General features: G+C 44.2%; 1 protein-coding gene and 1 long non-coding RNA gene across 2 annotated transcripts; one reads left to right on the forward strand and one right to left on the reverse strand.

Annotated features, from left to right (window-relative positions):
- Positions 1-4,639: 4,639 nt before the first annotated feature.
- LOC115392112 (protein phosphatase 1 regulatory subunit 15A) lies at positions 4,640-8,181 on the forward strand. The gene is made up of 3 exons (XM_030096641.1): positions 4,640-5,030; positions 5,440-6,737; positions 7,329-8,181. The coding sequence occupies exons 1-3, from the start codon at positions 4,880-4,882 to the stop codon at positions 7,539-7,541; spliced, it is 1,662 nt and encodes a 553-aa protein (XP_029952501.1). The 5' UTR covers positions 4,640-4,879; the 3' UTR covers positions 7,542-8,181.
- Positions 8,182-9,427: 1,246 nt separating this feature from the next.
- LOC115392132 (uncharacterized) lies at positions 9,428-17,745 on the reverse strand. Its single transcript, XR_003931819.1, has 3 exons — positions 17,266-17,745; positions 14,040-14,050; positions 9,428-9,438 (listed from the first exon to the last, which is right to left on the reverse strand). It is a non-coding gene; the product is annotated as an uncharacterized LOC115392132 (long non-coding RNA).
- Positions 17,746-18,149: the final 404 nt, after the last annotated feature.

Here is an 18,149-nt window from a genome sequence, read left to right on the forward strand (position 1 = left end):
ATATCCCTCAACCGGCGAATAAAGCAGTTAGAACAAGATCCTGCTACTATTAAAAACCTGGTTGTAAATACTTTCCAGATAAAAATTAGGGAGCTGCTTTTGGTCATGACAGCTCTCTTTTCTGCCACAAAGCTGAAGAAAAGAGCAACGAGATCCAGAAATGTCAGTGCTTTGTCAACAATCAGAGAGTTGTGACAGCAGAGGGAGAAGCAGACCGAGAGCAAAACTCTGCGCTCCAAGGAGGATTTCAGTATCTGAATCTGCAGCTCGACAAAGACGAAGCTACAGAGCAAAGGATGGCTGACTGAGACAAAGACCAGGATGTGAAGCTCAAAACTGATCAGATTTTTGATGAGTGAATGGGCATGGAAGAGACTGTAGGCATCAGCGACTGTAGGGGGAGCTCCCGGCCGAGTTAATTAGCAAGGATGAGCATCCCCGCGGGGTGAAAGAGCTACAAGCTAAAGCGGCTAAAATAGAAACGGGACACAACAGCGTGGATGCTAAGCTGGACAAAATCAGCAAACAAACGGAGGACAGCTGGAGAGGAACGCCTGAAGTCCTGGGACAACTGAAAGGACAGCTACAGAGAGGAAACTAAGAAAAGCTTGAATTATTCTTCTGTAAGCAAAATAAATAATCTGTCACTCAGTGGTAATTTGTAAATAGTGTCAATTGTTAGTGTCTGCTGCTTGCCTTCCTTTTGTGTCTGTGGGAATTATTTTTATTACCTCCGCCAGGAGGTTATGTAATCACGTCGGTTTGTTGGTTGGTTGGTTGGTTGGTTGGTTTGTTAGCAAGATCACGGAAAAAGTAATGGACGGATTGCAATGAAACTTTGTGGAAAGGTGGGTCTTGGGCTAACTTAGAATCCATTCATTTTTGGTGATGATCCGGATCACTGTCTGGATCCAGGAATTTTTTAAAGGATTCTTTATCATTGAGAGATAGGGAGTCTTTCACATGGTTGGGCAGGCCCGCCGACAAACGTCTGGTTCACACAGGACGCGCCGCTTCCGACAGTGGGAAGCCCCGCGCACCGACTGTCAGATCGGCACCCCTGTTAACCTATCTGACGGTTCATACAGGAGGCGCGGGACAGCGCCGCGTGCGTAGCGGCTCGCGCCGTGGACCGCCAGTTGTAAAGCTGGACAGAGCAAATCGCACCACACAGGAAGTCAGGAACGGAAAATACGAGAGAATCCGGTCAATTTTCAAATTAAAATGAAGTAAAATAACATAAATTATGTTGCTTTTCGGTTTTCCTTTTCAGATAAACACACACACACACACACACAGGGAGAGAGGGCGACAGAGAGAGGCACCGCACGCTGCAGCGCTCCGCTCCGATCACACCCCGATCACAATGTTGTGTGATTATATCTGGTGTTCTTATTGTTGTTGGTGACTGATTTGACCGGCGTGGCGGAGGTCTGCGCTCTCTGAGTGCCAATTTCTAGTTGGTAATATTCTTATCCTAATGCTTGCTTGCTTGCATGATATTCCAGGGTAAAAGTGCCATAATATGAACGCATATACCCTTGCTTGTGTAGAGTTTGGTAAACTCTAATCATAACCCTGAGAAAAGCAAACAAAGTCCCGGGGAGTCTTGCAGGTAACACCTGGGGAAGCCAAGGACGGAATGCCGGAGCCTGAGATGCAGAAGCTGGGACTGACTGACCCAGTCAGAGTGAGAATGGCATGACTGGGCGGACCATGGAAAACTACCAGGAACCACAGCTTGAGAACCCCGCCTGCGAGCGAGGGATCATAAATACACACAGTTCAGACATCGCTTTTTTGCCTGCTGGACGCTACTTTCGGGTAGACCAGGGACTCAAGGACCAGAATTCTGTCAGGGAAACGTCTTGCTGTAATGAATTCACACACTAAAAGCCAGAGGTCGTCAGGTCCTTATTGCACACTTTGGTTTTGGGATCTAAAAAGGCCGGAGCGGAGCGACCCTGTGGAGACGGGCTGAAGATCCTCACCTCGACATGTCTGAAGTGGCTCTCATCGACGGTGACCATCTGCTGCAGGCCATCTTGGACCAGATTGCTGATCTTCCACAAATGTAATCATCAATCACTTCCACTTGGCGTAGACGCAGGCGTTGTGCTAATCCAATAAAACAAGGCAAATAATTATTATACCACTATTTATTTTAATCTTTTTGGTTTGATACACAAAGTTTACGTCTACTGCACCCCAATATATGAAAACTGTTCACTACTGTGTAGAAAAAAAACAACAATATTGATGGAAAATGTGGAAAACATATTTCTTGTGCTGGACCACCGTCCAACGGACTGTACTCAACATAGTCCTAGGCTTTACTTCTTATTGTCTCATGCTAGCTGTTGCCAAAGCTGTCCGTCCCTGGGAGAGGGATCCCTCCATACTGTGGTTCTCCCCAAGATTTCTTCTTTTCCCACTGGGTTTTTGGAGTTTTTTCTTGCCAGATGTGAGGGTCTAAGGCGGTGGTTGCTTCGTTTTGTCTCGTTACTGTGAATTTGACATATTAACATTATGCTTATTCACTGTTTTTATTTTTACCGACCAATGTAACATCTTGAAGCCCTCTGAGGCAACTGTTGCTGTGATACTGGGCTGTACAAAAATAAATTGATTGAGTGATTGATTGAAATGTGTTTCGTAGGCTTTTCTACAGAGCTCTGTCAATACATTTGGGACTAATAATGTATTAGTAATTATGTAAAATCTAATTTCTAATATTAATTGCCAGAGCCCAAAAATGGAGAGGTCCAATTGCCACTGAGCTTCAAGAGGCAGAGTCAGACATTAGTGTTGCTCCACCAGGTCTAATGCTGACCAACACAGCATCCCACAAGTAACAGCAACAAACATATTTCCATAATTAATCCATGAAGAATTTAAGCTCTAAATTACACCTTTCAGCAAAGTAACTCACATAAGTGAAATAACTCCAAGCAGCTGTGATCATGAGCCCAGAGACTCTCCACAACATGAGGCAACAGTCTCAAGCTTTACTACAGAGCGTGCACTTATTCTCCATGACAGCATACTAATCATCGTAGGCTGACAGAATAAAATCAAATAACCACGCCACAGCTTACCTGGACACAAAGCAGTTGCAAAGCAATCCAGTTGAAGAGGGACACCTCTGACCTGCTGAATATAGATTCCTGTGTAATCACTTGCTTCAGTTTCTCCCCTCTGTGGCCGTGATGTTTGCAAACCCTGAAGACACATGTAAATACAAACTAAGAATTACACAGGCCAGGATAGTGGCTAGAGAAGTGATTGTCAAACATCTTTATGTCAAGGACCCTAAAATTAATGAGCATTTGGCTTTCGACCCCATCTGAAAATATTCTGTGCCAGCATCCCCCATAAAATGTGTGTTAAAATATTTCAAATGTTCAGAACTTTTTAAAATATTTTCTGAAAAAGGCAGATCTAAATGCTCATAGCGTCTTGACGTGTCTTGTAGATTAGTATTGAGTGGTGTGATGTACTTCTAGAAAATAGTGCTAACACCAATCAGAGGATTTGAGATTTTAAAGGTTTTTAAATATATCTGTTACCGTGCATTTTGATCGAAGCTACTGGATAGCTCAGCTTCCCATTTTAAAGTCGGAAGGAAAATTTTATCTTCTAGCTTTGATAATATTCTATATATCTTTCAGTGGTGGGCCTCCAGCACAAGGGCGTGGGCCAAAACTGGCCTCAAGAGGCTCCAGGTCCAGCCTGAAAAAACTGCCAAGCTTTTGTAATGAGCAGCAAACATCATGCTGAAACTGGAGCTGAATGATCAGTGATGCCGCCACAAAAGATAACTGCCCTCAAAGCTGTGCTGCTGTCAGGGTGAGTGTGTAGAAATGTGCCTAATGTGATGTTGTTTTTGGGACATTTTACTGTTCCCCTCTCGATGGTGATGAAGTGTCAAAGTAAGTTTCAATTTCATTTCTGGTGCACATACAAGACATTCAGATTTTGTCTGGCTTCCCAGACAGTGCAGACAGTCAACCACAAAAAAAATATATATATATGCATGAGATGTCCTTCCCCTAAAATGCTAAATGTAATCAAAAACAGTGCTGTAATGATTGAGATAATAGAATTTTAAAAAAGCATGTGCAGCAGACCCCTGAAATGTAAACTTGCTTTTGTGGTTTGATTTTTTTTTTTTTTTTTTTTTTTTTTTTACCAGTCTGACAGACTGACAGAAATGTTTTTGACACTCCTGTATATCTTCCAGTGTATTTCAGTCTTGGGTATAAAACCTTTATCACATTGCTTGCCCAACACTAGCTGTCCCTTGAATGTAGTCTTAAAACTGGATTTTTTTTTTACAATTGAAATCAAAAGTTGTACATTCTGTTTGTGTTACACTTTCTACTCCTGTTATAAATATCGTTTTCGTATTAAGCGGGGCTTCCTGCAGTGTCCCTTCACGTGCCTCAGGGAAGTGGGATTTTCCTCGCGCATAGAAAGTACGGGCAGTTTCCACGCGTCACGATTCGCACGTACCGCGGTGGGCGGGACCTCAGACGGGCTGATCGACAGTTGTCCCGACCAATCAGAGGGCGGCCTGACGTCAACATGTTTATTTTAACGAGGACTGTTGCAACATCGAGACATTCACCTTTCTGAAGACGACGAAGACACAACAGAGAAACATGGAGACTCGGCTGACGACTCTTTGACGGACGACACCCGAACATGGCAAAGACCCGCCGGAAAATGAAGCGACAGCACACCGACGCTAATCCGTCACCGACAAATACCCGAAATCCGTTGGTTTTCGACGAGGAATATCAGAATACGTGAGGATTTTTTTTTTAAAATTTTTTTTCTCTGAACCGCTGTTGGATTCGAGGAAGAGACGTCAAACATGGCCGCGGTTGTTGGTTCCGAGCGGACGGCGATGGAGAGGTTTGGCAACGGAGGGATGGCGCTCCTGCCCTGGACGAAGCAAATGCTCACCGTGCTGTGGGAACAGCTCCGACTGCTCATCCAAGTCATTTACTACTCCTTCGTGTCGGGTAAGAGAATGAAAATGGCACTTTGGGTTTCGTTTTGAATAAGCGCTTGTGATGTGTTTATGGTCACCTGGGAAATCATCTGCTGTTTTTAGAAGTTTTTATTGTTTAGGGTGTGTGGTCCATTTTATTTGTTTATTTTTTTCAGCCGTTTTCAGTATAAGCAGGGTGCTTTGCAGGAGTTTATTCAACTCCTGTAAAGTACAAAATTAACCAAAAATTTAAAGAACATTATGGATAGTTCATGTCTTGGAATAAGCAGCCTGTTTGGGAATTGTGAGTCACTTGATCTTCCGAGAAGTTTAATTTTAAATGTGCATTAAATAAGAAAACGTTATGTGACTTAATATTACTTTTTGCATATTTCAAGTGCATGTTGTGAGTCTTGTTGTTGTTTTTTTGTTTTTTTCAGTTTTCCAGATGTTCAGGTTCGAGGTCCACGTGAGAATCACGGACGAGACTGGTCAGCACATCCAGCACATGGCCACAGCCACTAACACAACCGAGTCCTTCCTCTTCTCCTCCCTGTTTGACGGAGACAACAGTGTGATTGTGGGCGGTTCGAACCCGCTGTCCAACTTCTGTGCGGACGTCGGCGACCCCTTTGCCGGAAAGTCCACCGCCGAGGCCCTGCTGTCCAGCCTGCGCGCTGACGACCTGTGCTGTGGGATCGTAGACGACTTTGTGTCCAGAACATCCACTAAAGAAGAAAGCATCTTTCTTGGACACCAATCCAGCTGGAAAATGGGCTTCCCCGGCGACTGGAACATCTTCGTGTCGAGCAGCGACAACTCCACTTCAAGTGAGAGTTGCCATCAAAGCAACGAGAAGGGCTTTAAAGGGGATGGAATGAAGAAGAAGATTATCAAACAGGACACCTCAGAAGAGGACAGAAGCTTTCAGTGGAGTAGTGAGGAAGACCAGAGTGTAGTAGAGTTCGATAGCGAAGAGAGCAAGGCACTCTGGGAGTCTTTGTCCAAATCCAGTGATCCTTACAACCCCTTCTTCTTCTCGGCCTGCATCACCACAAGCACAAACATGGGGAAAAGTAAAAGTGAAGCGAGGGATGGCCACGATTCTGACCTGATGTCAATCAACACACCTGCTGAGGAGATGTTTGGGCCTCGAGGCCTCTTCTGGGTCAGTCGCTCCGACAGCGAGAGCAGCTGGGCCAGCTCAGACAGCTCCAGCCCCGACATCGACAAGGAGGAGAGCGAAAGGCTGTGGGACTTCTTCAGTAGTCCTGAGGACCCCTACAATCCCATGTGCTTCTCCGCGTGCACAGTCAGCAGCAGCGCTCCCACAGTCGCTAAGCAACAGGCCTCACTCCCTGCTCCTCCCGCCAAGTCCGACACAGATACCGAAGATAAGGAGAGCAGCTCCCCTCCCTCGTCTGAAGATGACGAAGAAGACCAGCTGTGGAAGTCTCTCTGCCAGAAGGATGACCCATACCACCCCCTGAACTTCCAGGCCCGCCTCCACAGCACCCCAGCAACACCAGCAGCAGCCACAGCACCCCGGCGTGCAGAAGAACCCACACGAAAAGCTCCCAGAGAGCTCAGAGTTGTGAAGCCACGCCTGTCAGAGAAGCAGCTGAAGCATCACTCCCATCCTGAGAAAACACTCCTGCCCTGGAAGAAACCTGGACAACGAGCTCCGTCACCCGCAGCAGAGAAGAAGCAAAGCAAGGCCAGCAGTGTCCAGAAAAAGGTAATTATGTAATACGTAAAGCTGTCTTAAAGCATTAAGTTTGAGCCATGTATATCTGTACACACACAGACCCTGTAGCCTTAACTGATTACATTACTGCAACATGCATTCTTTTTTTTCTTTTTTCCAGATAATGTAATCTCCCTTGATTAGTTTACGAAACTGCAAGTAGATAGCTTCCCTCCGTCTCATTGGCCCAGGCTGGCACCGGGGAGCATGTGATCACATATTTAAAGTTAGCACCCTGGTAACACTGGGTGTGGCTTCAGTTGAGTCACCGGGTTCTAGATAAGCGGCGTGCCGCACCGCTGTGTGGTGAGCCGCCTTGTTTGTCGTCAGTTAGCAACGCCGCCCGTCGTCACGACTGAGCAACTCACGTGACTCCAGCGAGTCAGCAGAGAATTTGTCTTACATGCCTGCTGGATGGAGTTGCAGCAGTGTTGCGACAACGTGTCAGTAAGCATTTTGTTACATCAGACTGGGAAAAATAAACCCTCCAGACGGACATGTTATCATGAGTGAGCACAGAGAGTATATCAACACCACACGTCCACCTGTTTTAAGTTCTCTGTTTCCCCTTGCTTATTTCAGGTGCAGTTCTCTCCTGTGGTGCACGTCCACGTCATGCGGACCTGGCTGTTCGCTCGGCAGGAGAGCCGCAAAGGGCCGTGGGAGGAGATGGTGCGAGACCGGGACCGCTTCCGGAGGCGAATCCAAGACACTGAGAAGGCGATCGGCTACTGCCTCACCCCGTCCCACAGAGAGAGGATCCGGGCCAGCCTGGAGGATGGTGCCTTGAAATAAACTCTGAATGTTTCATTTCCTTTTTTGGATGAGAACTCGTGATTGGTTGCAATGCAACAGTGATTTTGATTTAGGCCTTTAGAATATTGATGTCGGGCCGACCTGTTTGGTGTCATGTTGAACAACCTTGTACCTCAGAAGGTTTTATACATTGTGTACCTGTTGCACTGACTGACACTTTCTCATGCTAACCTCAGCATTAATGTGTGGAATGTTGTTTTTGTACGCCTTATATACTGACCTAGTAATGTAACTTATTTCTGCCCTATGGAGCTTGTTGTTCATTTTGTACTGTTTGTGTGTGTTTTTGTACGTGTGAAAACAGTTTTTAGTGGATATAAGTAGGAAAAAAAAAAAAGGTGATATCATAAGAAGAAGAGTTTTATGGTCCAAAGTGTTAAAGATTTATTTAAGCATGATGAATGCATTTCAATTCCTGGTGCAATTCTCATCTGACTGGTGGAGGAAAGCTTTGTATTTTCTTACATCGGGGTTCATCATCAGACACATTTCTATGTCAGCGCAACACTTTGTCCTCTGACTCACTCGGCTTCTCATGGTAACATCACGTAGCGGAATCCAACTTGTCCAGCAAGACGATCGTTAGCTGCTTTGTATGATCAATAAAATGTTGATTATTTGAACTGGTGGTCTGTTATGATGTTACGAGATGCGAAGAACACACACGCACACACACACACACACACACACACACACACACATGCGTCATTGCGCAATAACAGGATGGAATCCTGGGTGGTTGGTTACACTATTATGTTACTACTTGCTTTTCAAGCTCGATATTTGCAGAGTCGCTGAATCAAGTTGAAAATGAGCAGATGTTTTGAAATTCAGTTCAAATTATAAGGATTTGGTTGTGAGGAACAGTGAGCAGCTGGACATCTCCAAACACTCTGTTTGTGTAGGCACAGTTTAAGAAAGTGTGTGAGGTCAGAGTATTTGGGACATTCACTGACACAGATACAGAAATCTAAATCTCCCTCCATTTCTTCATATGGAGTTGATTTGCAGTTCTTGAGACGCAGACGTCTCTTTGTTCAATTTCAACTAAATTTAATGTTTCTTTAGTTTTTTAAACCCAAACATTTCTTCAGATTGGGGAATGTAGTAGCAATATTGAACCAGCTCCTTCATCATTTACCTCTGGTGCGGCACACACACACACCCTTGATCTTGTCATTTCCCAGCAGGCTTTGAGTCTCCGTGCAGTCTGACTGCTGTAAGGCTGTCGTAAGACAAGGGTTAAAAACACAAGTATGATGAAACGACTTTCCCGAGGGATGAAATCAATTAGAAGGTTTCCCCACGTCTCCTGAACACACACACAAATACACAGTGTGGTGCAAAGGTGAGCAATCATTGACACAGTTGCTGTGTCAACTCAGCTGGAGGTCTTCGGTTAATGTTGTCCCCCTCCCCGCTCCCCCCTCCCTCACGCTGTGCATGTGATCCATCACCTGCTGTTCTCATGCTCAGGAAAGCACAGCATTCCAAATGAAAGCACAACAATTTATTTTCATTGTAATTTTATTTTTAATATTAATGACACTAATGCATTTAAACCATACGCCAACAGCAGAAGCAAACCAGCTCTAATAATCACAGTATATGTATGGAGTGATGGAGATTATAGAGACATTTAGTTTTCGATGAAAAAAATTTATTGACATAAACTGTGTTTTATGGGAAAAGTTTTTATTCAAATACAGAGTTCAGATGTCAGACAGTTTATGTTCGGCTCCAAATCCAGATGCATTTTCTCAAAATCATGAGTTAATAAAATTGATTTTGAGTACTTTTCCATTTTTGGGTGATAAAGTGCATAAGATGCCAACCAAAGTCACGCCAGGACGATGGAGAACACAGCTTCACACGTCTCCCACCGTTGGTTTGATATTTTCTCATTTGTTTCCGTCTCCCATCTCTTTGACGTGGCTTGTCGTGTTTCCCCACCTTTTTTTTGTGTGTGGAGATGACATGACCCGCTGACCCGTTGAGGGTGTATCCAGCATCGACTGCACTTTCCCATGAACCTGACAGAAGACGGATGAAGGATTATTTTGATTGAAAATGAGTCTGGGGGGGGGGGGGGGGGGGGGTGCCTTGACGACAGTAGATTTTGTTGCACCTGCATGAAGCAGTGATGGAACTCTTGAGTGTGACGGATTCTTCTCTCTTCTGATTCTTACCTTCTTCCTCTTGAACCTGCTCCTCTCCCCAGATCTCCATCACTGCTCTCGCTCTCCTCCTCCTCCTCCTCCTCCTCCTCTTCCTCCCCACCAGCATCTCATGCTGCTCTGTGTGGCCGAGGCGACCCCGTCTCCAGGCAACCAGCAGGAGTGGTGAGGCGGTGAAAGGATTGCAGGTGATTGCAGCAGCAAATGAAGAGGCAGTGGGTTTTCACAGACACACACACACACACACACACACACACACACACACACACACACACACACAGTCGGCCCGCCAACTCGCCCTCCAGAGGAGGGTTCCTCCTGGGTCACAATTAGCTGATGATGCAACCTTCCAGCAGCTATTGTGTCTGACAGCAGCTCATGCAGACGCAGCGCATGAACACAAAGAGCGAGAAATCTGTTTTTCCTTTGTGTTGTTACAGTGTATTAACCGCAGCGGGAAAATCCCCACCGTACTTACATTGCACGCCGCTTTGCAATGCATTTTCAAATTGTTCTGTTTTCCTCATGAGCGTTTTGTTCTGTACATAACAGAATCAAGCCTGTTTGTTTAGTGTGAAATCCAATTAAAAAGAACAATAATGTTATCATCATCATCATTTTACCCTTTTGTTGAATAAAAATGAGGCAGCCATTTGTCTGACCGACACCCACACGCCGTGCACGCCTTGAAGGCCGTTTTCATGGATGCAGAATCCTTTGAACCACTGGGGGGGGGGGACTCAACTCTTCTCTGCTAGGTGAGACTGCACACAGACAGCATGTTTAAAGACCCGCTAGCTGAGCAAAGCCACATGTTTCTGGTTGTTTCATTCGAAAAAAATCAGAGCTGTGACTCGAATCCGAACCGTCAACAACACATCCTCTAAAATTCACTCTTATAACAACACATCACAGTTTTTTACTCCTGCAAGATGTTCCCATGCTGCCCTACAGCTTTGAGTTACTGTGTCCAGAGTGAAGAACTGCTGAGGGCCACACGTGACCCGCCTACATCTTGGAGACCTGCAACCTCAAAAAAAAAAGAAAAGAAAAGTGTAGAATAAACTTTATTTATGTCCCGACTGAGCGATGTACAGCTTGGTGGGGGGGGGGGGGGGGTGTCAACAAAGTGACGAAATGTGCAAATGAAGAAAAAGTAATAGTGCAAATCTTAAAAATAATAATGGAAACCTAAAAGAAGGAAAGATCTAACTTTAAATCCAACATAAATGTTAAAATATAACAGGAACTATAAAATATGCAAATATGTAGGAATATGTTTTAGTGCAGCAGAATGAGTGGCTTGATAAAGAGTCAATGATTGCTTCTGGGGCTATAAAGTGACGACGAGTGCAGGATGTAATAATGTCCACGTTTATTGCATATATTCTACACACACTCTGCACTTTCTGTAGCAGACTTTTAAATCAGATTGCCTATAAAATATTCGATTCTCAGCTAAACACTTCAATATTTTAAAGATTAGACTAAGTTGATTTCTTGAGTCAAAAAATGCAATTTTAAGCAGAATTTTAATTCGGTTTATTCAGTACTAGAAAAAACAAATCAGTATTGAAGCGACTCATTAGTTTGAGAATAAGTCAATTTCCAAAAATACTACTTGTTTATTGTAGCATGAATATTTCTAATTTATTTTATTATCCACCATAACACGTACAAGTATGTTTTAGTGCAGCAGATTGAGTGGTATAATAAAGTGACAGTGATTGCTTATGGGGTTATAAAGTGACAGGATATTATGAAGTCCAGGGTTATTGCTCATGTTGTCCACAGTTGTCCAGTCTGGCAGCGGTGGGGATGAAGGACCTGCTCTGTCCTGCACTGACGGCGTCTCAGTCGGCCGCTGAAGGAGCTTAGCAGCTCCTCCACCGTCCAGAGCAGTGGGTTATTATCGGTGTTATGAAAGACTTTCTTTAACAAAGATGGCCAGACTGAACACCAGTCGTCATTTGGAGTCAGGCAGTTTGGTTATGGCTTATGCCACAGAGAGGATTTCCACATCCAAACAGCCGCTGACTAAAGATTGTTTCCTGATCGCATAATTCAGTATCAGTATGAACTGTGTGTCCTGTCTCCGGAAATCTGTGAGGTGACTTTGGAGTTGGCATTTTTATGTCCAACCATCCCTGTGACTCATTAAACTAGAAGGAAATGATCCTTTATTAGACTGAAAGACAGTGCTGACATTGGATCCTGAATAAAGTTCATATTCTTCTGATAAAAACAAATGTTTTTGAATTAAGCACCTATGCTGTCTCATTTAAAATCCTGGAACACAACAACAAAAACTCACAACACGATGAAAAGGCCACAGTGGAGGTTTGCAACAGTCCAGGGGTCAGTATTTTCTAACGGGGTGAATTTGATTCTGGGAAAGTTTAATAAAACATGAATAAAAGGCTGCTGCTCAGTGACTGTGTTTAATTTCTTCATGCCTTTTCAGAAACGATCAATGTTGAAATGATTACTGTGCTGAAACTGTCATAATGTCGTGTGCTCTGCCGCCTATCATTCGGTTCCACTTTGGTTCCATCCTTTATGCTTTATGTTCTTTCCTTTTGTATTTATAAAAGATATAATTTTGCTGCTTTGTACGCGACTGTGGCTTGAAAAATCTATCAAAACATAGCCTTTATCCAACCAGACGTTGTTGCTGTTTTATACACAACAAATGGGACTTAGATCACATACTGTCAAACTTATCCAGTTTGCTTTTTGCATGTTGCTGTGAGCACTGGGACAGTGTGGCCACACATTTTAAATATGTATAAAGAAGAGCAACGTGAGGACTGCACATACTGGGATGATCAGCCATGGAGCTTCTTATGATGAGAGCGCCCTCTGGTGGCGACATGAAGAAGAACCTACTGCACAATGAAGGAATGGAGGCCTGAATATTCAACCACTTGACATTAGTCCCTGACTCCTCCACCAACCCCATTGTGTTTCTTAGCTACAGCAAGCCTCAAGCTCCCCAGTCAGCTGATCTGACCGACGGCCCTCAAATAACTCCACCTGAATATGTAATCATTTATTTTTTAAAGTTTGCCCTATTTTTCTTTTTTAAAGGGATACTTCAACATTTTGGCAAATTGGCCCATTTAGCGCAATTTCTTAGTCATTTCGAACAGCATGCTTACTTTTTTTGTGAGGGTGAGCTGTTGTTTATTCAGGGGTGAGTCGGGGAAGGTTTTCAGGACGGACACAATGGAGGTGAATGGTATTTTTGTTCCCCCTCGTCAAACTCATCAAATACACAATCCAACAACCCCAAAACACTTTGGTGGACACGTTATAATCCGCACATTCACTACGCTGTGAAATATTAATGCAAAATTACCAGATTGAGTTGTTTATGCGAAGATTGCTAAGACGGAACTACTTACTAAACATGGCATCCGGGCATAGTGATCTCAAAAGAAAAAGTAGTTCCCAGTACTTGCTTCAGTGTCATAACGCTACGATATTATTTGTTGGTGTTCCACAGCGTAGTGAATGTGTGGATTATAACGTGTCCACCAAAGTGTTTTGGGGTTGTTGGATTGTGTATTTGATGAGTTTGACGAGGGGGAACAAAAACACCATCCACTTCCATTGTGTCCGTCCCGATAACCTTCCCTGACTCACCTCTGGATAAACAACAGCTCGCCCTCACAAAAAGAGTAAGTATGCTGTTCGAAATGACTAAGGAATTGCGCTAAATGGGCCAATTTGCCAAAATGTTGAAGTATCCCTTTAAATGACCAGTTTGAAAAGCTGTAATGCTTCCAGTCTTCGAACCTTCATGTATTGAAAATCCACATCTGTGACCAAGTTAACATTCATTTGTTTTTCACAACAGAGGCAGCCCCTCCTTTAGTAAATAATGCACATACTGACTGTTCCCCCTTTTGTCATGTTCAGTCAGAGCAGGGATGGACTGGGAGACAACATGGCCACGGTCATTTTGAATGATGAATACAGAGTGAATTAAGTAGCGTATAAGATAAGCCACCACTGGGGTTTATCAGCTGCATCGCATACTTTGTGTTTAGTGGCTGATCTAATGGGTTCAGTAGTTGAATTGAGAGTTCATTGCGGTCACTGGCTATTATGACATCCAAAAAAACAAAACAAAACAGAACAGAAAATGTGCATATAGAGCCACTACAGGTAATGACCATGGGATATGCAGCTCCAACATGGAGTTAATGTGTCGGTCACATGTGTTTAGTTGTGCAGTAGTTACAGTTTTATATCGAGTAAACAAGGAAGTAAGAACCGTCACCGTCCAGATGACCTCACTGACGACTGAATGTTCACCTTTTCAGTTAAAAACGGTTCACATCAGTGACAGACGGCGTTCGTGCACATATGGCGGCCGTGGCTCAGGCGGTTCGGTGGTTTTCTCACAGTTGGAAGGTTAGGACTGATCCTCCCATCTGGCTACTTGTCAAAGTGTCCTTGAGCAAGGCACTGAACCCCAGACTACTCCCAGTAGATGGCTTTGGGGCTGCTCAAGTGGTTAAAAAGTGCTATATAAATTAAATTAAATTTAGCATTTACATCTCAGATAGGCAGTACAGACACTGAGCACTGCTCGCCTGCTCAGAAACAGAGTTTGAACGTCTGACACATCTGATTAAGGATCTCCATCTGATTGAAACACAAACATGACATCTTTAAGTCATTATTCAGGTGAATTGATGATGGAGATCATTTTTTATCTGCACATATGCTGTGTGTCCTGGGTCAGGATGCTGAAGTGACGTGTTGGACCACTGAGACAAACGTCTACTGGCCTGTTTGGGAACAGCAGCCTGCTGGACTGATACATCTGAACAGGTTCTGTTCTGCTCTGACTGTACCTTATTATAGCAGAAGTAGTGTCTGCTACAGCTGGATACTGGATGAACCAGTACGGTGTTCAGCTCAGAGATCTGGGGCTCGCCTTGAGACATGAACTGCTGGAAGTGGAGCTGCTCTGGATACGTCACATTCTGAGGACTAGAAAACAGTCAGTAAATTCAAAATTACAGTCACATTTGCAGAAACACATCTTAGTGCTCTGTGATGCATTTGACACTATGGTTTTCTTTTGTCAATGTACCTTTTTGTATTTCTGTCCCATGATTTCAAACGGTTAAAGCTATTCCAGGTGAGAGAGGGAGGAACTGAAGCACGAGAGATTTGAACACATTCCACTTGTAACTCCAGAATAAAACTGGAATGCAGTTTGTGTCCATTGCACGTTATCTGCTGCTGGATCACAACAGTCCAGGGGTTTTGAAAACATTATTCTTTGAATAAGTGACATGTCCCTTATCTGAGTCACCATAATTTATGTGCAGCAGCATAAAGAGGCAAAAAACTTGAAACTGGCAACTTTTTGTATTCCTGATGCATTTCTATCAAATAAGAAAAGGAAAATTTCTGCCCTCTGCTTTCAAATCACTGGCACTGAACAGCTGATAGAGGCCTGGTTACTATCGTCCACTGAGGACAGTGTACTGTCATGTGTAGCAGCTGCAGCTGCTGGTTCCAGACAGTCTGAAGGTTTTCACCTGGGAGAGTCGCTGGCTGTTACAGCGCTCATTGCCCAGCCGCCAGAACAAGTGTTTTCCATTTCCACGTCTCCACTGGTGAAGGAGGATTGTTAGATCAATGCTGAATCCCATTTCACCCCTGAGCCCTCCCCCATTGGCCCTCCCCCTCCGTTTTGCGCGTTCACGTGGAGGGGTAGGAGTGTCCCAATTGTCATTATGACGTAGGGGTAGGGCCAAGATGGAGGGCCAGTCACCCCTCCAAAAGGAAATTTTCCCGAGGCACACTCCAAACGGAGGGGTATGATCCAGTGGCGGCTGGTGGCAAGAGGCACTTGTTTTGTCCGCCTACACTGCGACTGGCGGGCGGCGTTAGTTCACTTCCGCATTGGCGGGAGCGCTCGTGTCCACACCTGCCCATTCCAGGCGCATTCCAAACACAACAGATAGACGCTTATTTTCAATAAACTGGTTTCTTCAACACCGCCCGCCTGGAAAGCGAGGGTGGGAAACGAGCGCTCCCGCCAATGCGGAAGTGAACTAACGCCGCCCGCCAGTCGCGGTGTAGGCGGACAAAACAAAAGCTCCCGCCGCCGGCCCTCGCCACCAGCCGCAGATTTCCCAGACAGTCTTGCAAGATTGGCAAGATGGTGGCGTCCGCAACGAAAGAAGTTCATAAATGTAAATATTTTCTCAATTAATAAAGTTTTAAAATGTAAGAGAAACATTCTTCTTCGGCAAACAATTGTCGCATCTGCCTACATCATCGGCAGCGGCGACTACTGATGACGTATGCGATTGTCGAAGGGGTATTCCAATTCGGAGGGGTTTACTCTCAGCCCTACCCCTTAGCACTCCGTTTCAAAGGGGTAGGGCTAGAAAGAGAAATGGGATTGGGCCTAAAGTGGTGGCCTGCGTCTCCCTGTCCAATCTGCAAAAGTAAAATGAAGAAAAAAAGTGCACTGTCTCTCTAACACAACAAATAGTTTAATGATGGTTTTAAAGTATATTTTATATTATATTTACTATTATATTATTTTATAGTTACTATGGAAGTTGCTTGTTTTTCGGCCTATGTGTTGGTTGTTATGGGATGGTGGTGGTTTCTAGATAACAAATATTCAAATGAGAACTAAATGTGCACATAAACAACACACGTAAGGATTATTTACACTTTCAAAAAATAATTTTCACTACATTGTTTGGGTGGATGTTAACAGTGTGTCCATGCTGCGGTTCCTGTGGGTTTCGGGGTGGTGAGGAGTTGCTTTCAGGGCTGTCAGCATTAACGCGTTAATCATAATGAGATTAATGCAATCCATAATGCATAATATTTTTTAAAGCACATTTTAACCTCAAGTCTTTTCGTCCCTTCTACTCACCCGGTGAATTGTCTCGCCAAGGAGCAGAGCTCACAAACACAGATTCAGACACATTTCTGAACATCTGAGAGAAACTGGCCGTCAGTCGGTGACTCTTGAAGTGTGTTTTATTTCAAACAGCATTCACACGATACACTGCTATTGTTGAGGCACATTCACATCGAGTGCTAAATAACTTCATGCATGGTGGAATGTGAGCTACAGCTTGGTGGGACGGGATTCTGACTGCAAATGAAAATATTGCTTCATCGTTTGGCACGTTAGGAAGTACAGTCTGTCAGGCGACCGTGTGGGGGGAGTTATTGTCGAACTGCCTCTCAGTGAGGGGTGAGATATGTGCAGCTTGAAGAAATAAAACAAGGAACAAAAACAAAACAAGGGAGAAATGAGGGCATGAGGCCGATGGGAGTTCGCAGGTATTTCACATGATAGCTCACGTTCAGAAAATACAACAAAACAACACTGTTGCACAAAGTCCTAGAGAATGTCTCAGATAAAAAGCCACCTTGATATTCTGGCCTTTCCTCCACTCGTCTCATTCTGCTGAGATTTCAGCCTGCAGCGCCTCCTGCTGGCCTCAGCTGGGAAACACTGAGGAGACGCAGACTCAGAATATCAAAGTGTTTCCTTTAACATTAAATAAACTGCAAACCCATTTAAAAGGGGTTAGTATAGTTTACATCACAAGTTAAATTCCCAGAGGTGTTTTTCATAATATTAATAATATTTCATCGATCTGCAATGACACAGGTGTTATATAGTGAGTACAAATGGAGTCTGATGTTAGTTGACTGTCATATTATGAAAAACTGGAGAAAAAAATGGCAATGAGAAGAATGTGGTGGTCCAATATTTACACTCTCAATAATGCCTATGCAACCAGTATTGCATTAGTGATCGTGGTAAAAACAGAAGGATGTGGACGGTTACATCGATTTGGCCACCCTGTAACAACTGCTACAAATTACTATTATTTCACCTGGATAAAAGTACCTGGATTTTTTTTTTAAAAGCACAATAAATACTGAACATACCAAAGTCCTCCGTGACTTATCAGTCTCACCATTAACAAATGACACAAGCAAATCTCACAGAGGAAACGCCTCTCGGACCAAAAACCACAACCAAATCCATCAAGTCGGTGCAATCAATGACTTTTCCAGAGGCGAGAAAGAGAAAGAGCAGCCCTCTCGACCCGTCTCCGCCTCTCCAGACGGCCGCAGCCAGAGGTGGCACCATGCAGAAGGAGGGTTTGGAAAGGCTCCGTAAGTAAAGCTCACTTCAAGATCTAGAAGAAAGGATTCGGCAGACTTTAGACGTCCCTCCCAACCCGCGGTGAAGTGGCAGAACAAATATCACTGACTGATCCAGAGATCAATAAGGCTCCTATCAGAGTCAACCTCTGATCGTTTATTTTTTTACATTCTTTATGTGAAGACGAAGGCTCACTGAACCGCCTTCGTCAGACTGAACTGCTGTGGGAGA

Source organism: Salarias fasciatus, chromosome 7, assembly GCF_902148845.1.
Source record: "Salarias fasciatus chromosome 7, fSalaFa1.1, whole genome shotgun sequence".
NCBI lineage: Eukaryota > Metazoa > Chordata > Actinopteri > Blenniiformes > Blenniidae > Salarias > Salarias fasciatus.

Coding starts and splice junctions, on each gene's coding strand:
- LOC115392112 (XM_030096641.1), top strand. CDS start 4,880: ATGGCCGCGGTTGTTGGTTCCGAGCGGACGGCGATGGAGAGGTTTGGC. Junction 5,031..5,439: donor TTACTACTCCTTCGTGTCGG/GTAAGAGAATGA, acceptor TGTTTTTTTCAG/TTTTCCAGATGTTCAGGTTC. Junction 6,738..7,328: donor CCAGCAGTGTCCAGAAAAAG/GTAATTATGTAA, acceptor TGCTTATTTCAG/GTGCAGTTCTCTCCTGTGGT.